The sequence below is a fragment of the Cryptotermes secundus genome, unplaced genomic scaffold (genome assembly GCF_002891405.2).
Source record: "Cryptotermes secundus unplaced genomic scaffold, Csec_1.0 scaffold213, whole genome shotgun sequence".
Taxonomy (NCBI): Eukaryota; Metazoa; Arthropoda; class Insecta; order Blattodea; family Kalotermitidae; genus Cryptotermes; species Cryptotermes secundus.
Window position 1 is genome coordinate 18,009 of NW_019731264.1, and position 23,673 is coordinate 41,681.

At 45.9% G+C, this 23,673-nt stretch overlaps 1 protein-coding gene across 1 annotated transcript; it reads right to left on the bottom strand.

Annotated features, from left to right (window-relative positions):
* Positions 1–215: 215 nt before the first annotated feature.
* On the bottom strand, positions 216–22,482 carry LOC111866747. The gene is made up of 3 exons (XM_023855972.2): positions 22,151–22,482; positions 1,477–1,669; positions 216–515 (listed from the first exon to the last, which is right to left on the bottom strand). Exons 2-3 carry the CDS (start codon positions 1,572–1,574, stop codon positions 278–280), a joined length of 336 nt encoding a protein of 111 aa, XP_023711740.1. The 5' UTR covers positions 1,575–1,669; positions 22,151–22,482; the 3' UTR covers positions 216–277.
* Positions 22,483–23,673: the final 1,191 nt, after the last annotated feature.

Here is a 23,673-nt window from a genome sequence, read left to right on the forward strand (position 1 = left end):
TGATCACGCGACACCCTCTATCCGCTAAAGTTCGCACTGCGCCAACAAGCGGCGGTTGCTTGGTCGGTAATTCCCTTGCGGACTAAAAGTAGGGAGGTTTTTTAAGTAAAATAATTGCCGATCACAGTGGCCAAGCGGTCTAACGCATGAACTGTCTTCGCTCGCTCGAACGGAGGGATAGTGAGTTCTGTGTGTCTGTGTGTTTGTGTTGCCCTGTATATAGGTAGCGGCCTCTCGACGGGCTGATCCCCCGTCCAAGGAGTGAAGTGTTGGTGCCTCACCTGAGTTCTGACGGAGCTTTGTAAGCAGCACTCGTGACGTAGATGTCCGACCCTTCGTTGTCATAGTGATTGTCCCTGCTCTTGCTGCGCCCGTTCCTGTGTCGGTCTTTGCGATGGTTCCGCTCGCCAGGCGCTGCCTCAGTAGCTGCAGCGCGCTCGTTGCCAACCATATACTCGGACAGGGTCCGATCTGATGGCGCCCGCTGACTCTCTTCCCCATCCGTCGAGTACGCCCTGTTAAACATAAGGAACATCAGTGCCAGGAGCAAGTTGGCGCATCTTGGCTGAGACTTGCTGTACTGACAGGTACTTCACTATTTTTCTAATCCCCAGGCAAATTTCCAAATACTACCATCAATTAGGCTATGACTGCTTCCGTCCACATCCTTTTCAATTCGTTATTATCGAAAGTCCAACCATTCGACGCTATGTGGCCTGAGATACTGACAGTTTCGTTAAATAAATCTCGCTATACAACAAAACCATAACGATGCTGTTTGAGATTATGGTAACACAGTGCGCTGACAGAGCTATGAACTCTCCTGGTTGCAGGTAGTACTAATTCTGCCTGTAGGTGGTTCCGCCATGAGCCGGTATGGCGACTGGCTGCGAGCTGGAAGGCCAAGGGGTCAAAGTTTGAATCCCGGTAGAGGTAAGATCTTTGTCTTCTCTACGTCGTCCAGACTTGCTCTGGAGGGGCCACCGGCCTCCTATCCAATGGGTACCGGTGGCAGAGCGGCGGGTGTGTGAAGCAGAAGTTCATTTATTAGTCATTTGTCATGGAAATGACCTGTCAGATTCAGTTACCGGCGGGATCAGTCGGTATAGTGACTGGCTACTAGCTGGGCAGTGGGGATTTAGGTTCCCGGCTGGACAAAAGATTATTCTCTTCCGCAGAGTGTCCAGACTGGCTCTGGTGCCAATCCAGGCTGTTATCCATTAATCACTGGGCTCTTTCCCGAGGATGTAAAGAGGACAGCGCGTGAAGCTAACCACTCACATCCTTCTACTACCGAGGTGAAGAATGGTGGAGCTATACCTCCACTCCCCTGTATATCTCCATGACGTGTTGCTTAATTAATTAAGCACAGGGACTTTATATTATTAGTACCACCTACTGTAATCTCACGCAGCACCATTACGATTGCACTGTGTGCAGAGATATGTAGTACGTAATACGGAAATGGATGGTTACCTGGTTGTGCTTGCCACGCCCCTGGGAACGTGGATCGGAGACACGGACTCTGTTGGTGAGCTAGCCACGTAATGGTTTTTGTTAACCTTCCTTGCCATCCTGCTGCTAGCAAGACTTGGGCTGTTGCCGAACGTGAACAGACAGCGTCGACGTTAAATGAATGTTGTCGGAGGAGCAGGATATTCGTTCGATGCTGCAAGCAAAGAAAAAAACATGATTAGAGGACTGATAGTTTAAACATGGAGGTAGATTCGGAAGTACATACTGCCTCCATCTTCATGGACGAGACGTTAGTTTGGCGAGTTACTGTGTACAGAAACTCACCAACTTACACATCTCTCTCTCTCTCTCTCTCTATATATATATATATATAGTTGTTTGTAGGTTGGTGACTTAGAAATCACCAACCTACAAACTTCCAGACTGAAGCTGGAGGCAGAATGTACGTCCGAAACATCAGCAACTTCGGTAACAACCATGCAAAGTAACAACCCAAGAATAGATTTGTTATGAAATGTACAAGAATCCAGTTCGTACCGCACAGGAAACGGTCCCCATTGTACAGACAGAGAGATCAATGCTGGGAATGAATTCAGACTATCTTAATGTTAAAGCAGATGTTACATATTGTAATACACTCGCTTGGCTGCTTCAGCGTAATCTGACGGCTCGTTCATATTTCGGTCAATATGAAAACTGGAATGGCCCCAAACTGTTCTAACGTGTCGGCAGTTGCTATCCACTGCCTAGTGCTACTGGTTCGTACTCGAGAGGTCCGCCGTTCGAATTTTCGCCCTGAAACAGGCCCTCTTGAATGAGGTTCCTTGTCGTTACCTTCACCCTCGTCACTCAAATACCGACATACTGCCTCAAATTCGGGCACGATCACTTCCTTTCCAGCTCAGTGTTCACTCATCTTGTCCTTCTACGCTATATTGTCTGAGCTATTTACATCGCTAAGCAATTTCGTTATTTCTCACAGGAGATGGACGAAGTTTCGCAGACAGGGGAGTATACTTCCTTATATATTTCAATTGGATGGCCGAGGTGTCGGAATTCGAGTCCCGGCAGGGGCAAGATTTTTTTGCTCTTCACGTCTTTGCAGATCGATTTTGAGGTCCATCCAGCCTCCTGCCCGATGGGTACCGGGAGTAAGACGGCCGGGGTGTGAAGCTGACCACTTTCCAACAAGCGTCGAGGTGAAGAATACGTGGATACATACATTCACTCTTCCATACGTCTTCCTAACACAGTGCTTAATTAATTAAGTAAAAAAGTAAAGTAACGCTATCTCTGTAACAGGCCGTGAAGGCCCATATGGTAGTGAGACGTCGAGGCTTCCATACTTTCTAGACAATTGCCTCACAGATGGCGGTGAGGATGTAAGTCTGATGCGCCAGCCGGCCCTCCTTTACTCCCAGGAAGGTTCCTGGTATTCATTTCTGTTAGAGGCTGAGTCGAACCCATGGCCATAGTGCGGCTGGAAGGATTATTTTATCCGTGTACTCTTCATAACCTTCTGAGGGATATCGGACGCAATAAAAGGGAAGAATCTGACGGAACCTCGAAGTAAACAATTCCCACCTCGAGTTCTGTCTTCTGATATACTCGTATAACGCAGTGTATTCCGTTGAAAGTCAACCGACGTTTCGGAGGAACATGTCTCCTCAATCTGCGGGGTCGAGGAATTAAGACGAGCAAGAAATCAGCATGCAAGCTGGTAGCAAACAGAGCTTTTAAAGACCGCAGTGCCCACACAGTCTGGATAAACTGAGAACCAATATATCCAACATCACTGCCGAAATTTAACCAATGATGCTGCAGGCATTCTTTACGGACGTGCTTCGTCGTGTACTCAACCTGCTGCTGCACACTTTCAGGGCTTCTTGCGGCATAATGCACTGTAAACATTTCACTTTTGATAAAGTTCTGGTTCAAAGGAATTTTCCACCTAAATTTCTCGCTAAAATGGCCCATTCCTCATGATATTTGACGTCACTCAGAGTCGCCGTTACTTACGAATATAGGCCGCGCCATAGCTCAAGCGGTTAGTCGCTGGCTTCCCACCGCGGCGGCCCAGGGTCGAGCCTGGGTCTGGTCCCGTGTGATTTGTGATGGACAAAGTGGCGCTGGGGCAGGTTTCCTCCGAGTACTTCGGTTTCCCTTGCCAATCTTCATTCCACCAAATTCTCCATCATAGTCACCCGGGGAAGGTATAATAGGCCAATCAGTGGCCGACGTGCCGAGTGGACCCAGCTGGACTCCACCCCCCTTCCTTAACGAAAAAAAAAGTACATAGATCATGGCACCTGGGGCCATCTCAACAGTTTACCTCATAAATCACCCCAAGCAGTAATACCAACAATGCAGCCTCCAAAACTGTATCGATTTATTGTCTTCATTGCGCATTCAGATTAAGTTTTCTTTCTACTTACCGTACCAGATAATAAAGTTACAGTAAAAAGAAAGTAGGCGGTTACTTTTTCACAGAACTTCGTGTTTTCTTTGTTTATCTGAACTTTCTTTTGTCCTTTCGCTTGTGATTATATTAACGGTGGTGATTTGTAATGTATGGAGATTAGCGATAGAGCTGTGGTTGTGTGCTATTCTGAGTGGTGTGTCCAAGTGTGTCAGTAACAGTTCAACCCAAACTTCGTCTATAGTCACGACCGTAAACACGTGACAAACCGGTGTCAGAATCAGCATTAATTCAATTAGTTCTGTGTTTGTTAATAATAATAATAATCTAGAGGTGCTAATGTTGGCAGAGGTCGACGTGTAATACCGGCTGAAACAATGGCTCTTACTTCTAAACATCTTTTGATCCTATTCTAAATAGCTGAAATTAGTTTTGCATTTGGAGTCAGGGGGAAGCGACAGATAAAGTGTCCTGCTAGGACTAATTATAGACCAAAATATTGTAGAAGTGTCCTCTGTACATCTTTTATTACACTTTCTAAAATCACTGGCCCCTTACTTCACCGCCATCTTTCTTTGCTCCCAATCTAGAACGATCTAGAACACTACTAGTTTTATGCTCGCCCATGAGCTTACCTTAAAGGTGTGGGCGGCCAGAACCTAGGCTAGTGATATGTCGATCCATCGAACCATATTCTGAAGACCAATGAGAAATGGGGCTTTGCAATAAAGTGAGAGTGCGTCACGAACAGGAAAATCGATACAGCTAAAATTCTCAGACAGTCAACATTTTTTCAGATGTTAGAAAGTTGACGGAACCGTAACAACATTCAATAGACGTGTCCTGAACTTAAATTACCTGTATTTGCTCGGGAGTTTCATAACCTTTAAATGCCGGACTTCTGAAAGAGTGGTAAGCTTGAGCTGGCCGGAGTTTATGGATGTAGAGGAGGTACTTATGAACGGCAAAAATATTGTACAGGTTGTCCGTTATTTTATTCTGAAATCCCTAAAAAAAGTTTGGACTCAATTCCTTTCCTAGAAACGGCCCAATCTGTCACATTTCTCCCTCCTTAAGGCTGTTCGTCCCGAATAGCCTAACGGTGTGTCACTGTTCCTTCTTTTCTTAGGGTTGTGCTCGTGATGTCTTCTTTTCCTGTCTCGGTGTTTCCTCTTCTTGGTTTTTTTCGGGGTTGCGGTGACCACTCTCCAACCGCTACCCCTGCTCCCTCTTTAAGTACACTCGTCTCGAGCAGCATCTGCTAAGTTTCGGTCATTTCAGGTTCATCATCTTCATCTAAAGTTTTCTCTCTCTTGGTGGGGACCGGTGCTTTTACATTACCGACTCCTGTTCTATCTGCAGTATCTTTTTCCGTTTCTGGGGGTTCGAGCCTTCCACAATGTCCAGTCCCTCATCTTTTGTAACCCGATAGAAGATCCGGCTATTCGCTTCACGATTTCCAGCCTGTAGGTCTTTCCGGAAATTCTTCCATCTGCTATCCTCTCGATCTTAAGATGCAGCCGTCGTCTTGTTCCTAGATCTCCCACACCAGTGTTGCATTCCGGATCCACCCGACGTCTTTTCCCAAACGCCTGTCCTCTCAGGGCTCCTCTTGCAACGGTGTTCCCAGTCTGGTTCTTCCTGACGATGTATCCCATACGCCATGCCACTTTCGAACTGCGGGACTCCTTCCTGCAGGCGGCAGCCAACTTTCTCCGGGATCCACAATCTACTCGGGTCAGTTCCTTTGGCTTTCTGCAGCGCCCTGCAGCTAGATTTTGGCCTGTGTGCCGCTTCCTCAATCCTCCGACAGGTTTCACTGCAGCACGTTCCTTAGGGGATTCCCGATGCTCCGCCTCGGACTCCATTTCCTCAGGTTTGCCTTCAAATCCGTGGTCTTCCTCGCTTCTCGGTTGGCCCGAATCTCTCTTCGGCAGCCTTCCAGTTTGGCGACGATTCGCAGGTTCACGGTGGAGGTATTCGACCCCGCCTCCACACGGGTTGACCATACTTCACGTTTCTTGTTTGTCACATCGCCACTGACGGTCAGTCAGTCTGTCTGTCTTGGTGTCGAGCCCCGGTTTTCACTCTCTCTCTTACTCCAGACTTCACTTCTGACTTATATTTCAGCCGACCGAATATGTGACACTGTTCCCAGCAGTTAATCTTACCGCGTTCCTCCGTTGCTGCGCTTTTAACGATTCGTTGCCGTGGAAATCGACTTTCAACACCTGAAGTTTCACTGCATGCAGTAAATCATAGTACTCGAACCGTTTCCTAGTAATGGGCGCCTATTCTTGAACATTTGGGAACGTGTTTACCTGTTCTGTCATAATATCACGGATGCATTGAATTGCGAGATCTTCTCTAAGCTAAGAAACGGATATAGGTAGTTTATGTATTACAGTTGACCTATATATTTGCGGGGATTACGTTCCTGTAAATTCAAGCGGCTGTTGGAACCGTAATTCAAGGGGGGGGGGGATGGAGTTAAATTTCTTGCACGACAAGGGTATTAGAACATAGACCCAAATCAGTAAGAGAATATTTGCATATGAGAGGGGTACGCGGTAGCGTAGTTGGTTGAGGTACTGCGTTACAAGCCGGGAGGTAGCGGGTTCGAGTTCCGATGAGGTAACTGAATTTTTCAATCGACCTAATCCTTCCAGCCGCACTATGGCCCTGGGGTAAAAGTGAGGCCGGTGCGTAAGGACAACAACAACGAAATATCAACTTAACCATTTTTGGTTGCATTTGTTATGCAGTAGGTTTGACATTGTCATGGTTCGGTTTTCAGAGTCTCATGTATGTAAACGGGTGCATTACACGAAGGAGAAGTTCTTACAAAAGAACCAAATATTTTTAAGACATGTTTCCTGAGCCCCGCACTTTCATATTGTTCATTTGTTTCTGTTAATAATGATGTGGAGTTGCCATTCGTCCCGTTTTTCCCCCGGGATTGCCCCGTGTCCCGATTTTTATGTGCCCTACTGTAACATTAATTTCTATCGATACCCGCTCGGTAACGGATGCTATTTTCTGCAACTGGCATTTCTATAACGATGTTAACACTCCCTGTGGCTAATCCACAAAAACACAATTTCACAAATTACTGGTTTTTCTGTTGGCAATATGTTTTTCTTTCCATTTATGTTGGTAGTAATTTCATTTGCTTCCATAACGGAAGTTCCGCTGGTATCATTTTCTGAAATCTTTGGGAGAATCTGAGAATTTATCGGTTTTCATCCATATAGTGATGGCAAAACAGAAGTACAGTATTGTGAGGGAATATCCGTTAATCATGTCCCGTTCTTTTACCAAATATCCCGGTTTTTAGGGGAAAACGGAAATTCCCTTCTTTTGAAAAAAAATATTAATAAATATACGAGTAGCTGGAATATTTCGGTCTGTACAGTAAACAGACAATGGGCTGGACGACCGAGGAATCAGGAATCCATTTCCGCCAGGGGCAAGAAATTTTTAGCCTACTTCCCTCATTTTGGGGAGAAAAAAAAGTTGGCTTTTGCGATCTTTGTGTGTATCCCCCCTATCAACTTTTGAGTAGCTGAACCAATTTTTATGGAACTTGGTATCTATATCATGATATCTGAGCTCATCTCAACGGCGTGCTTCGTAAACCCCTTCCTTCAGTCTTTGACCCTATATGTATTCCCCCTATCGTTGCTAGGCAACTGCTCGGTAAAAACGTTACCGCGACAAAGCATACACACATGACAATAGAATAAATGTTGGACGCATCGTTTTATATGCGGTCCGTGTAGTATCAAAGTCAAGTACGCGGTTTTTTCCACATCTAGACCGGTTCTGGATTCCATGCAGTCTCCAGCCTAAGAGGAGATCCCAGATTAGGAACGAGAGCAGTTATACCTCCACTCACCATGTGTGTTCATGGCACGGTACTTAATTAAGAAAAGATATACCTGTATTAATTAATGCTACAAGCTGATTAAAATTAATTGACTGAACAGAGTAGTTCTTGAGAAGTCAGTAGCTGTTCAGCACGTCAAGAAATTCCTAACGTTTAATGCTAATGCTTGCAGTGTTCACAAGAGCGCGCCACTTGTCCCTATCCTGAACCAGGTGGATCATCCGGTCCACGTCCTTCTAATCCATTTAAGATCCGTTTGATTATTTTTCTTTCATCTACGTTTAAGTCTTTGAGGTAGTCTTGTTCGGCACGTTTCCCAACAAAGACTGCCTATTTCTCATTATAGTAATTAGGTTAACCGTCTCACACAACAAATATACTCGCTTTTAATGTTTTACAATTAGACCTTTTATTTCTGCTACATGTTTCGAGCCTAGAAGACCATCATCAGGCAGTTATATTATAGGGATACGTTTATTCACTGAAGCACCGATATGGATCCATACTGTGCAACGTGACATTTTATATATCAACAGAAAAATTTGCCTCAAATTGGTGTTATAATTAAGTATAAAATAGAAGACAAAAATAAAATAAAAGATATTTCTCGCCTATGCGCGCTACATTCCCTGTTCATCTGATTTTTCCAGACGGAATTATCTTAAAACGGTCACGTATTTGGGGTGTGTGTGACAATTAGACGGTGTTTGGATTGGATGGATTTATTGACTTCTAATACATTCAGATAATAACTAAAAGTAATTATAATACCATTTTCCTGAATTCCACACTACAACTCACTAGGACACGCTAAGTCTTCTCAGTCTTCATGGTTGTATCCTGGCAACGGATTTATAACGGTCTCACTGCAGCTACAGCACACATAAAGTTTTGCCGTATCTTTTCAATCTTCTTCGACTGGCGACTGAAGAGATTCCCTCAATTAATATTTTAGAGCCAGAGTCAGAGTTACTCTACAACTGGCGGTTTTTTCGACAGTTCGTCTTAGCGTCGAGCCCCGTAAGACCCACGACCAGTATTCTTTTTTCAACTGAACACTTGCGGGTATGGTCCTAACGTAACATTCTCTATGATGGGAGATGAGTCTGTTGTTTACAATCGCTGCTGGTCCTAGCCAGCGCAGTCACTCTCGGGTCCGTGTCCGACTGGACTCATGACCACACTTTACTGTCTCAGATTCGAGACTCCCTCAACCTGGAGGGCCTGGTCACCGTATTTATATCCCCCAGGGACAGGGTGGCCCAGTTGTATCCCCAGGCACTCGGTTACTAACCACTGTACTACCAAGGATAATATTTCATCAAAGCCAAAGTCACTTTACGACTGGATACTCGTTATATAAGCCCGGGGCGGATCCACAGAAAACAGTTTTCATCGTTATAGCTAAACAGTATTTCGATTGTTGCTTACGTATTCGTTGCCGCGGGAACCTGTTTACCGTCTCGTTGCGTAACAATGAACGCCTACTCTGGATGCGCTCTTCCTGCTTCCAGGCATCATGTCACAATACTATTTGGCCAGATGTACAGGTTATGAAGCTCCTCATTGTAATTTATTTCAATTTCCTGTTATTTTCTCTCTCTTAGACCCAAATATTATCACGTATGTTATTCAGGAGATAAATTTCACACCCACTCGAAACAACGGATAAAATTATGGTTCACGTTTTCAGGTAGCAGAGAGGAAGACAGAATATTACGAAGTGAACATCAGGAAACTTGCGCCCAACGTAATCTGTTCATAAGTTCCTCATGAGTTACTTTGACTTGTTAGTGTCATGCCTAAAATATATGAGCTTGGCAACATTTCCTAAAGACTTCTGTTATCGTCTTGTACAAATTATTTTTAAATTCGTTGATTACTTTGTTGCTTTGAATCCGTTATGAACTAATCCAACGGAAGTTGCACAACTTGAAAGTGACATTCGATCAGTGAAGTGTCCGTAAGCTACACTAACCTCTGTATTTGGGTCAATACTTTCACAAGTGACTACGGTCGACTGACTTTCTTCCCAGCACGACTAGCTTTGGAAACTGACGAAGAGCACATCGATATATTGCGAAACATTTCGGATCAGAGCCCCTTTTCTACCTACAACATGGAATGGGGGTGCATTAAGTGCACCGCACAAACATCCAGTTTGGGTCTTCTGGGGTACGAGACGGTGTAGGCCAGTTGGAGTTTGATGTACCGGAGGAATACACTGCCTCCGTTTTCAGGGTAGGACGTAGACGTGTATATTGAAGCGAGATGAATGTGTCCCTCCGAAATTTTAGTACGCACCTACCAGGCTCCACCAAAGACCATGAGATTGTAACGTGTAGTACCGTTGCTATGCAACCATCGCGAGAAGGAACGTGCGTTGCTTGGTAACTGTTCGGTAAACACCTTCCCGCGGGAACGAGACGAACACAACAATACAGTTAGAAACGAAAGGAGGGTGATTTCTGTTGGGTTCGCCCCGAGGCTGAGTTCAGTTCAGTTCAGTGAAGTAGCTGGCTGGTGAGTGAGTCGAGCTCTACAAGGGAGGCTGAGAAGAGATGGCGCTATAATTGAGTTGACAAGTGTGCGGCTCTTTGTGTATGATATCTGGAATGTGTAATTCAGTGATACTGTTATAGTTCCTGTGTTAAAATCCCTTCCCAGGAAACGGCTAGTGGAGACTGTAATAGACTGAGGACACTAGTCTGTGTGTCTGTGTGTGTGTGTGTGTGTGTGTGTGTGTGTGTACGTCAGTGACCTGTAAAGTGCAGTCACTAGTCATCAATGTATAAGTGGTCAGTAAATCGAGTCGCCAATCCAAACCCCTCCTGTAACCACAGACTCCTTGACAATGTGAATTATCACCGCTTTCACAAACTCAGATGTTTTATTATGGACCATAAGTTAGGCATTTTGTGTTACAGCTATGCGCTCCGCCACTCGAGTTCACAAACCGACCATAACGTCCAGCATTGGAAAAATGTACAAGATGCAGTTTCCAAAACTCTACTTCATAAGCACTCTCCATGGGAGTGACGGTATATATATATCTTATGGCAAATATATGTCCTAACATATTGTGGCGTATTAGCTCTATGCACGAACTGTTGAGCCGCAGAGGCCACGGGGCACGCGCGCACCATGAGAGTTGCGGATTATATCGGCGCGTTGCTAGGCGACAACTCTGTGAACGCTTGGATTGCGCTGTTCTCGTTCCGTGTAAAATGAAACCGGAAACATACAACTCTATTTATAAAACTGTTCTTTAAGCGGTAGCGTAGTTGGTTGAGGCACTATGCTACAAGCCGGAAGGTTGCGGGTTCATCCCCAATGACGTCGTTGGTTGTTGTTGTTTCTTTTTTTGTAATTGACCTAATCCTTCCAGCCGCACTATGGTCGAGGGGTTCACTCAGCCTTTAACAGAAATGAGTACCAGGAATCTTTCTGGTGTGTAAAGGGCGGCCGACGCGTAAGGCTGACAACCTCACTTCCATCTGTGAGCCGATTGTCTAGAAAATGTTGGAATCTTCGACGTCCTACAACCTTATGGGCCTCCACGGCCCTTTACAGGGATAGCTTTGCCTTTTTTTCAAAGCAATCGGTTGTGAACACTAAGTCCGTTAGATTCAAGTCCATTTTCAGTCGTGCCTTAAGGAAACCGTAATTGGCTTTCAGCTGACAGGTGATGCAACTGCCCGGAAAGAAAGGAAGAGAATATCCTCAAGTGGCCCGGTCAGCTTCTGTGAACGGAACCGGTGAAGCGGAGAGGCAGCGGCCGCTGAATAATTTCTGGTAGATTGTACACACTGTCGTGCTTTATTTGAGAACGCTAAGAGCAGCTTCGACTGTGTCTAATGGTAGGATAATCACTGAATAGTAAACACCGGTGGTGGACCAATTTGAGGTACTATTCTGGCGTTTTCCTGGAGGCACTGAGGGAAACCATGAAAACTCTCATTAGAAATGGACCGTCTCCGGACATTAATTTGAATCCTGGACATACCGAGCAAAGAAAGGGCCGCGCCATAGCTCAAACGATTAGTCGCTGGCTTCCCACCGCGGCAGCCAGGGTTCGATCCCGGGTCTAATCAAGTGGGATTTGTGATGGACAAAGTGGCGCTGGGGCGGGTTTTCTCCGAGAACTTCGATTTCCCCTGCCAATCTTCATTCCATAAAATTCTCCATCATCATAATCACCCGGGGCAGGTACAATAGGTCAATCAGTGGGCGCCGTGCAGACTGGACCCACCTGGACACCACCCCCGCTAAGCGAAGTAAAAAAAAATTACCGAGTAAAGACAAGAATGTTACCCAGTCGACAGAAACGTGTGATAACTGGCGCTGTGAGATGTCGGTAGGGGAAAGACCAACAAACGTTTCATAGGATTGTTTACATCCATATACACGTATGAAGGCTCCCCACCTCCCTGTTACAGGAAGGGAGAAGCCAGTTCTCTTGATTTTGCCTGCTTCGTCCAAAGTAAAGGTAGAGTTAAGCACTATACCACAAAAACATATGGCGGAGTGGAGGTATAGCTCCACCATTCTTCACCTCTGCACTGGATGGAGGTGCGTGGTCAGCTTCAAGCCCTTGCCGCTTTACCCACCAGTACCCAATGGATAGGAGGCTGGGTGGGTACCAGTGAAGTAGAGAGAAATCTTTTGCACCTTCTCGGAATCCAACTCCAGCCGTCTAATCCGTAGTCTGTTGCTATACCGATTGAGCTACTGAAGAGCTAAATGTTTTCGGATAGAAGTGTTATCGGAGGGAAATACATGTTTTTCCATATTTAGAAGAGCACTCCCGTGGACCATACTCTTGCGTGTAGAGTCGTTGCTATGCAACGACTGCGAGATGGGCGGATATACCAGGGCCGTTTCTGGGCAACGGCTCGGTAAAGACGTTCCCGCGGCAACGGACACAAACGCAACAATAGAAGAGCTATGTGATCTGCTTTGTCCGCGAAGAGATGTTATAAGCAAGTGACAAGGTAAGAGCTTAGTCCCAACCCGTGTGGAGGCGGGGTCGAATACCTCCACCGTGACCCTGCGAGTCGTAGGAGACGACGAAAAGGGAAGTCTCAAACCTGAGACAGTAAAGTATGGTTGCGAGTCCCAAGGGACTCGGATCCGAGAAGGACTGCGCCGGCATGGGCCAGCAGCATATACAAAAGACAGACCCGTCCTCTCGTCAGAGAGGGCGCCCCACAGAAGAAAGACCGTCACTTTCAAACAGTAATAAATATCTGGTCATGAGCCCCAGTGACACCAAGAATTACTGACTGACTGACTAACCGTCAGTCGCAATGTGACCTTGACTTTGAGCTTCGCCCCGTACGGGAGTCTGTGAAGACAGGTCTTGAGCCGAAGGCAGAGGAATAGTCACTATTTGGATCCGTTACCAGGAAACGTCCAGTAACAGACTGAGAACATTAGACTGTGTGCTCTAGTGGACTATAAAGTGTGGAAATAGCGATAGTGTTATAATTATTTGTAGTTACGACCTGCAATTGGTCAATAAATCTATTCACCAATCGAAACCCGGTCGACAGTTAAATACATGCATGTGACAATAAGCTAAGCCATATAAATTAAATCGATACAGACTGCACGGGGTACGCGGTAGCGTAGTTGGTTGAGGCACTACGCTACAAGCCGGAAGTTCGCGGGTTCAAGTCCCGATGTCATTGGATTTTTTCAATTGACATAAACCTTCCAGCCGCACTATGGCCCTGTGGTCGACTCAGCGTCTAACAGAAATGAGTACCAGGAATATTCTTGGAATATTCTTGTTGTAAAGGGCGGCCGGCTAGAAAATGTGGGAGCCTCGACGCCTCACAACCCGATGGGCCTCCACGGCCTGTTACAGGGACAGCTTTACATGCTTACAGACTGCACAGTGTCATGTCCCATATTAGTAAAATATGAAATAATAATTATTTTGTATGGAGCTGAGATAATTGTGTCGGCATACAGGCTGGCCGCCGGCTGGAATGCCGAGGTTCGATTCTCGACATGGATAAAAGATTTTTCTCTACTCCACAGCGACCAGGCCGGGTCTGGAGCCCACCCAGTGAGTACTTGGGGCTGTTTCCTGGAGGAGGGGTAAAGCGGCAGGGGCGTGAATCTGACCACTCACCTTCATCTAGTGCCGTGGTCATGAAGCTGTGTTTAATTAATCCCAGGAAAAATTTTACGTTTACACCTCACAACTTTGGCTTACAGGATAACAAACAAATAAAAAAAACAATAATATTAAGTCGTGAAACAGTTAGGGCCTATTTATTCCACGTCAGCGTTCGGATCGGGCCTTACACAGAATTACCCATTTCCTTACCCACGAACACTCCTTAATCTCATTCGCTGCTAACTCAATCATACAATTAACATTCTACCATTGTTTTATTTAGGCGGCCGATCGCAGTGGCCACTCGGTCTAGGGCATGAACTGTCTTTGCTCGCTCTAAAGCTGGGATTGTGGGTTCGAATCCCATTTGTGGCATGAATGTCTGTGGGCGTTTATTCTCACTTTGTACTGTCCTGTGTGTAGGTAGCGGCCTTTCGACGGGCTGATCCCTCGTCCAAGGATCCTGCCGACTGTGTCAATGATATGGAAATTGAAAACGCGGCCAAGGTCCAATGAACGGCTGTGGACCCATAGAGTTGGTAGGATGGATATTATTTATGATTTATTTAACGACACTGTCAGTAGCTCAGAACATGCCATCAAATGACAGGATGATGACAGAATGACGAATATGAATTCTCCCCAACATTTGCCTGGAGTAAACGAGAAAACCCACGAAAGACCTCAATCACTGTAGCCGGTCTCCGCTTCGAGATTTGAACCAAAGATGTTCCGAACACGAAGCAGGACTGCTACCCACCCAAAGTTCTGTGAGACAGTGTCTTTAAATAATCAAATCATCAGCATATGTTCTCAGAGGCAACTGACTGGAAGCTGGTTCCGCTGCCCAGCCTGGTTCGACGAGTTTTCCTGTCCGCCATGTTGTGACAGAAGTGAAAGTGTTACGCGCCGTTTTCGGAAGACACAGATGGCCATGGACATAGCGATATACACCTACTTTCGTATGAAAGGTAAACATCAGTTTATTGTGGGTTGTCAGCTTGTTTAAATATGCAGTATCTCTAATTCCTGCTTCCTACAGATGTAACCGACATCACCCAAAAGGCATAGAATTCACTTTGTGCTCCTGACAATGGGGGCATGCTGTAGCTTAGTTGGTTGAGGCATTATAAGCCGGAAGGTCGTGGGTTCGATTCCCGATGAGGTCATTGGAATTTTCAGTTGACCTAATCCTTCCACCCGCACTATGGGCCTGGGCTCCACTCGGCCTCTAACAGAAATGAGCACCAGGAATCTTCCTAGGGGTAAGGGGCTGCCGGCGCGTGAGGCTAGCAACCTCAGTGCCATCTGTGAGTCGACTGTCTAGAAAATGTATGAGCCTCGACATCTCACAAGCCTGTGGACCTCCGTGGACTGTTACAGGGATAGTTATACTCTATTTTACTCTTGCCAATGTGCACAGTAGCCACAGCTGTTAAAGCGGTGTGCAAGTCCTACTGTAGAGCTTTGGGGTGATATTGGAATCCTCAATCATATAATTTCCTCTTTTATATAACTTTCCTTTCTTTCTGTCACAAATGTTCAAAACCCACTTAGAATTCAGCAGGAATTGTCATTTGTTATATGAGCTTTCGTACTATTAATTTCCCTTACTTTCTGTAATATTCCATAAGAAAATAAAGTTATCCCTGTACTTAACTAATTAAGCACTATGCCATGAAGGCGTGTGGAGATGTGGATGTACAGATCCACATTTTTCTTGACTTCCGCACCAGTTGGAGGTGAGTGGTCAGCTTCACGCCCCGGCCGCTTTACACACGGGGAAAGATAGTAGGCTGGGTGGACCCCAGGGCCGGTCTTGACGTGGAGAAGAGAAAATTCTTGACCCTACCGGGACTCGGAACTCCGACCCCTCGGTCGTTCAGCCCGTAGCCACTCGCTGTACCCTCTGAGCTACCCCCGCTCCTGGACCAATTTTTATGAAACATGACACTTGTTCCCACCTCAATTGCCCACTTCATAAATCCCTTTGAGCAGTCTGTGTGTCTGTGTATTCCCCTATCGCAGGCATGTCCAACGCGTCGACCGCGGGACGATTTTTGGTCGATCTCATACGCCTATAAGGAAATTACCCATTGAGCAAGGCATCTCTTGAAGATGAGATATTAACCCTTAAAAATGGCATTTCTCTCAAGACTCGTTTTGGAAGTTAGTGCCTGGACACAAATTTCCCAACTTAAGAAGAAGCAGTGAAATTGTACACTCCCGTTTCGGTTCAACGTATTCGTATGAATCTGCGTTTTCTTGCCTAAAAATGACAAAGAGTAAACAACGTTCCAACATGACAGACGAACATCTCCAGGACTGCACGAAACTGGCTCTCACCCAACACTCACATGAACTTCCAACAGCTGGTGGACGAAGTCTCACTAACGAACGAGTCTGTACTTGCAATGTGCGTTGCTTTTACAACAAACATCATGTGTCGTGTTATTTTTACCAATATGTTTGCTTAAAGCGAGGTACGACGATAGGAGGGGGTGGTAGATCACTGGCAGTTTTGACACTAAAAACTCGATCACAACTTGTCTGAAGTTGGACATGAATGCCCTATCGTTACGAGACAACTCGGTAAAGACTTTCGCGCGGCAGCGAAGAATTGTTGGAGGCGTCGTTTTCTCTGCGGTCTGTGACTCATCAAAGGTGAGCAGGTGACTTCTTCCCGCCTCGTGTGGAGGTGGGTTCCAATACGTCCGCCGTAGCCCTGCGAGTCGTAGGAGGTAACGAAAACGGAACCCAGTGCCTGTGGGCATAGCTGGGCCATCCTGTTCCTGGGGGATATAAATACGGGGGCCTGGCCCTCCAGGTTAGGGAAGTCTCGAGTCGCGAGGGACTCGGACCCGCGGACTGCGCTGGCTAGACCCAGCAGCATTTGTAAACGACAGACCCATCCTCTCGTCAAAGAGGATGTTACGTAAGGAGTGTTCAGTTAAAAGAAAATACTGGTCGTGGGTCTTAAGGGGCTTGGCGGCAAACCGCCAGTCGTAAAGTAACTTGCACTGTGACTGTTGACTAGTTCTTCCCCGAACTTCTTGTTATATATGTAGAGGGATGAGTAAAGGCTATTGCAGCAAAAAGAGCAGCTGCGACAGCCTGCATGTACGAAATCGCACTGTACGTTGGCACAGTGACGCAGCCATAACCCACATAAAGAAGGGATGAGTATGTTATTCGTATGCAGAAGAGTTAAATGTCGTCGAACAGATACGTTGTCATTAAGTACTTTAACCGCTAGAAGAGCGGTCACGCTTTCTTGTTATTTGGGTGCGCTGGTTCAGGTATTTCAAGGACTTTCCAATATAACGACAGCATTCAGGGAACATCCACAGAAGCAGCAACTGTTCTCCATTAACACGTTTCATACAGTCCTTAACGTTGCCTACAGTCCTCATTTTAAAAAAGAAATGAAAGTAGGTTTATGCAGTCTTCATTCTGTCTGTATGTCTATGTATCCTCTCCTTATTAACTTTTGAATGCCTGAACCTAACGTATCTTTATGAAACTTGGTATGTATGTCATGGCGCATGAGCCCGTCTCAGTAGCGTACTTCACAACTCATTGCCATCAGTTTGTGTTTGTATGCGTATCTCTCCCATCGTTGCTAGGCAAAGGCTCACTGAACACGTTCCCGCGGCAACGAATACAAGCAGGAATAGAACTGTTTGACGCGTGTGTCAGTAGCCTCTTCTCGTTGCTAAGTAACAACTCCGTAAATACGTTCCCGCGGCAACGAATAACTGCTGGAGGCGTAGTTTCCTATGCGGTCCGTGTCGTACCAAAGGAAAGTACGCGATTTGTTACTCCCAAAACTACTCTTATAATATTAGAAGGGCTGAAATTTCATTTCATACAAAAAGAAACTTGATAGATATAGTAAACGTTTAGTCTGCGGGCAAATATTCTGGCTCCCCCCCCCCCAATCCTCCCGTGAACAAAAGGCTGGTGATGCACTTGATGATGCGTGTTCCTCTCATGCAGACTGCAGCCACCTGCTCAAGCTGGTTCCTCGCTCGCGGATTTTTCTACCCTGAAGATGGAGGCGATACGTTATTCCGAAACGTTGATTCACACAAGATCTCCATGGCGACACATCCCAAAAGACGGCATTCTTCATAGTCACCGCCGTGAAAGCCTCCAATCTTACAAGTAGGATTAAGTACATACCTCCAGTTCCCCGTAAGTTGCTATGGCGTGATGCTTAATTAATTAAGCACTGGGAGGTTCTCTCTTTTTTATCCTACCTTGACGGATTGGGCTCTCTGGCCTGTTCCATTCAGAATTATTTTGAAATCCGGGATCTTGCAGACAGTTGATGCCGGTCACAGTGGCCGCGTGGTCCAAGGCATGAACTGTCTTCGCTCGCTCGAACGCTGGGATCGTGGGCTCGAATCCCACTCAAGGCATGGATGTTTGTATGCGTTTATTCTGTGTTTGTGTTGCCCTGTGTGTAGGTAGCGGCCTTGCTACGGGCTGATCACTCGTCCAAGGTTCCTACCGTGTAAAAAAGATTACGAAATTGAAGAAGAGGCTGGGGCCCAACAAGGGGCTGTAGAGCGATCGATGAATTTATTAATGAATGAATGGACAGTTTGGAGGACTCCTTGGATGGGGGTCAGCACGTCCCAAGTCCTCTACCTACATAGGACAAGTCAAACTCAGAATAAACGCAGACAGATATCCATGCCTCGAATGGGATTCGAACCCGCGATCCCAGTGTTTGAGCTGGCGAAGACCCTGCGGACACTGATTGGCACGTTTCTATTCATTTTGATCTATGTTCGCAGTTTTAGAAATGAGAAGGCGTGACTGCTGTATGTTCGTCTGTCAGTTTCTCCTGTCTCGCCACAGCTCAGACGGGTAGTAGCTGAGTTCCCACCGCGGCGGCCCGGGTTTGATCATGTGGGATTTGTGGTGGACAAAGTAGCACCGGGGAAGGTTTTCTCCGAGTACTTCGGTTTCCCCTGCCAATCTTCATTCCACCAAATGCTCCACAATCACCCTCACCTATCATCTGGGGCTGGTACAATAGGCCAGTAGCGGCCGCAGTACAAGGGACTTGGTCTCAGCCCAGTAGTAGTAATAATAATAATAATAATAATAATAATAATAATAATNACAGGCCAGACATAATAATTAAAAACAAGCAAAAGAAAACTTGCATACTTATAGATGTATCAGTACCATCGGACAGGAATGTAGTACAAAAAGAAGCAGAGAAGAAATTAAAATATAAAAATTTAAGCATCGAAATTCAGCGAATGTGGAACATGAAATGTTTTGTGATACCAGTAATTATTGGAGCCACGGGTACAGTCACGAGAGGGTTGAGAAAATATTTGGAACTAATTCCTGGTAAGCACTCCATAGATTCGCTGCAAAAAACAGCTATCCTGGGAACATCACACATACTACGGAAAGTGCTACAGTGCGAAGCTTGAAGCCTGAGTGGTGAGATGCATCACTGGTTCAAGAAAAGGAATACCAGGAAATAAACCTGTGACAAGAGATGATAATAATGATGATGATGATGATAATAAGCATTCTCCCCATGAACCAATTGCGAGGAAAACTAATGTTGGAATTTCAAGGTTAGTGTCGTCTGGGAATAGACGCACTTTGTTCTGGTAGTTAGTTGCGGACGTTTCGGAAGGATGTACTGCCGCTAACTTCGGGATAGAAGATTAGGCCGAACGTCGGGAGAAGTGGTCCTAGCTTAAGGGAGGAGTACCGGGTTGCCACGGCCATGACTGTGACCGCCCACAGAGCACGGTGGCATATCCCTGAAGACCGACAGCACGACAGCATGAGCTTCAGCGCCATGAGAACCTCACATATCACACGGGTTTCCTTTAAAACGTAAGATCCGAGGAATGTACATATTTATTTGACACAGCGTGTGCTTTCCCAGTCACACCGGCTTGTGGGCGTAACTTTGACTAGAATAAAATTTCGAAAGTAATGACTTAAGTGCTGATGTGATCTTGCTTGAAGTGATATACCTGCATTTTGGGAATGAACTGAAAAAAACCACGAAAAAACCTCAGTCACAATATACGTTCTCAGAAGCTGAAATACGAAACGGGGCCCCCCTCCCCAGATACAACGTACCGAAGAAGTTGACTTAAGCGGTAACCCACCTGAATGACTGTTGGGCACGTGCGTAATTGTTGCTCGCCTATGTTTATCCATGTACGGCTGGTTACACCCCGACATTGCATCAAAATATTGTAACAGATCTGATCAGCGCGTTGCCAGGCAACAGCTCAGTACACACGGTCCAACAATAGATGAGGCTGTGTTTTCTATGTCGTCCGCGGCGAATAGCGGCGGAACAACGGGGTTATGCAACCCGTTTCTAAGCAACGGTTTGGTAAACAAATTTCCGCGTAAGCGGTGATGTCGCCTACAATAGAGACGGCGTTTTCCGTGGTGTCTGTGCACAGTGCTTAGAAGTGAATGCGGTGACGAAGTTAGTTCAAGGGCAATTACGGGTCAGCCGTAAGCAGGAGGGGCGAGTCCAGAAGAAGTTTTAGTTCTGATTTGAATTGCTAATTTCTGTATTGAGATCCGTTGCTAGGAGACGACAAGTGGAAACTGAGAATCCTAGTGCGTGTGCAACGGTGAAATGGAAAGTGTGTAAACCAGAGATAGCGCTGTATTAATTGCAATTAAGGGAGAGAGTGTAACCGAAGTGCTAATAAATCCAATCATCCAAACTAGAACCCGTTATTTGCGTCAGCGTGTCACTCTACACGTGACAGTATAATTTTCTTGATAGGGTAAATCCGTATTCCCCTAAAGTATGATTTGTGCAGGTAGGGTGAATTGAACAGTATTGAAATGTCCTCGGATCGAGTCTCGGCTGGAGTACGACTACTCTCACTGAGATTTTTCGTGGTTTTCCTTACTTCCCGTTGGAACAACTGCTTCTTTCGAAACCCTTTCAATTATTATTCGTTCACTATCAGTCAGTGATTCGACGCAATGTAGCCTTGATCTACTTACAGAGTCGTAAAATGAACTACAAAAAATAAATACCAAGCGGCAGATCGCAGCGGCCGCGCGGTCTAGGGCATGAACCGGCTTCGCTCGCTTGGACGCTGGGATCGTGAGTTCGAATCCTACTCGAGGCATTGTGTGCTTTTACTCTGTGCTGTTTTGCGTGTAGGTAGCGGCTTTGCGACGGGCTGTTCCCCTGTCCAAGGAGTCCTGCTGACCGTGTATAGGATGTTGAAATTGGAAAAGCGGCCAAGGTCCAACAGAGGGCTGTAGAGCCATACACAGACAGAATGGAAAGAGGGAATGCTAACTCTGCATCTTGTTTGAGAAGGTGCTCAGGAAATTGGACTTTTTTTGGAGCTGAATGTCCATTACAGTGATCAGAAGAGCCTGCCACTAGTTCCTACCATGAGCCAGTTTAATCCCCAATTTTATATTCCATTTCTTTGGACGCGAATGGAACCAGAAGAGGAATGCATAAAAGATATTGGTGGGAAAGCCAGATGGAAAGAGACCACTAGGCAGGCTATGAAGTAGGTGGGTGGATAATATTAAAAAGGATCCTATAGATATAGACTGGACCGATCTGGCTCAGGATAGGGACCAGTGGAGGGCTCTTGTGAACACGGTAATGAACTTTCTAGTTCCATAAAACGTTGGGAAGTTCTTGAGTAGCTGCACAACTGGGAGCTTCCCAAGAATGGCTCAGCTTCATACAGTTGAGGTCATTGTTGAGTTAGCACTCTGATTCCTTTTCAGGGGATCTTGGGTTCTAGTCTAGGCCCAGAGATCGGGTTATTGACGGGGGGAATGGGGTTGGCTGTTTTCTTCATCCCTTCGAGATAAATGCCGGGCTAGTACCCCAAATTATGCTGCTACCCGCTTACTTTCAGAACCTTTCAGTTCGTTATTCACTGACGATCCTAACTTTCGGCGCTATGAACTCGGAACAATTCGCAGTCGTTAAACCACAGATAAGTAAAATACAAAGATGTCTCGTAGGTAATCTCTTTCCTACAGAGTTTAAGACTAAACTTTTTATGCTTTTCTGTCTACCGCATGCGTGCTACACGTTTCGCCCATACAATCATTCTTTTTCATTTGATCACCCTACTAATAAAAAGGCCTATACCATTCTTTCCTATCCTCCTCTCAACGGTCCACATATTTTCTTCTCAAATACTGTTCAAAGCTTAAGAGAAATGGAAGAACTCACCGCATAAGCTTCTGCTCTTCTCCGCGTTCATGTTCCTTTTCCAAAATTTCACAGATGTTATAGCTCGATTATTCGGAACGAAGAACAGTGGTTCACTCACAGTATGTTCACAGTCTTGAAGACTGTCATGGATGATTCCTGAAGGAACCGACGTTCACTACAACTTCGACACTTTATGGGTATAATTCTTTCCAGGCCTTCAGCTGCTAGCTAAGGTGAAATCACTGGCATCTAGCACCTTGTTCTGACTCGGACTCAAGTATTGTCGGCGGAGAGAGGCAGAGGAGTGACGTCATGACACGAGCAGGCGAAGGCTGCGTGCAAGATGGAGGCTGGAACTCAGTTGCCTTGCCGCCTCTTGCAGAGACCAAGAAAGGCAATCCCAAGGTGACGAGGTGCATACATTTAGATTTTACCTTTACTGCGTGGGAGGCCAATACGGTAACATCGTCACAACAGTCCCACACCCCTCCTAGCAGCTTGACTGCAGTGAAACATCAGATGGCAACACGCGGTTGGAGTAGGACATGTTCATGTAACCAACTCCAAGGACCGGGTTTGATTTTTGCGTTTGGTGATCTCGTTAAGTGAGCATTTTCGGGGACGGCCATTCTAAAGTTAGTGGTTTGAGCTAGAGATGGTGGTTGCCTGTTAAATGCTACATACTATATCCTCTAGTTACGTTCTTTTTTCTCTGTGTGTACGTATATTCGTGTTACTGTATTTTTTATTGCTAGTGGGGTGGGACTAAGTCCCTTGTACTGCGGCCACTTCTGGCCTATTGTACCAGCCCCAGATGATAGGTGAGGGTGACTGTGGAGTAATTGGTGGAATGAAGATTGGCAGGGGAAACCGAAGTACTCGGAGAAAACCTGCCCCAGCGCCACTTTGTCCACCACAAATCCCACTTGCCCAGATACGGGATCGAACCCGAGCCGCCGCGGTGGAAAGCCAACGACTAACCGCTTGAGCTATGGCGCGGCCCTTCGTGTTACTGTATACTCCCAATAAATTGGGTTTATGAAATATAGAGATGAATATACAGCGCGGTCTCACTTTATGCGAATATGAAATAGTGCTGTATACTCGTAAAAATTATTAATAAAGTCTCAATCTATGCGCAAAAATTTACTAAATAATGGGAATTCCCCCATAAAATTCCGCAGTAATCACGTGAAAGAGGTAAAGCTGTCTCTGTAACAGACCATACGGTTGTGAGACGTCGAGGCTCCCACATTTTCCAGACAATCGGCTCACAGATTGCCGTGAGGTCAGCCTTACGCGCCGGCCGCCCTTTACTCCCAAGAAGATTTCCGGTACTCATTTCTGATAGAGGCTGAGTCGACCTCAGGAACATAGTGCGACTGGGAGAATTAGGTCAATTGAGAAATCCAATGATTTCATCGGGAATCGAACCCGCGACCTTCCCACTTGTAGCATAGTACGTCGACCAACTAAGCTACCATATGCCCCCTATATAGTGTATACAAGTATGTATATAAGCTATATATGTATAGATATAA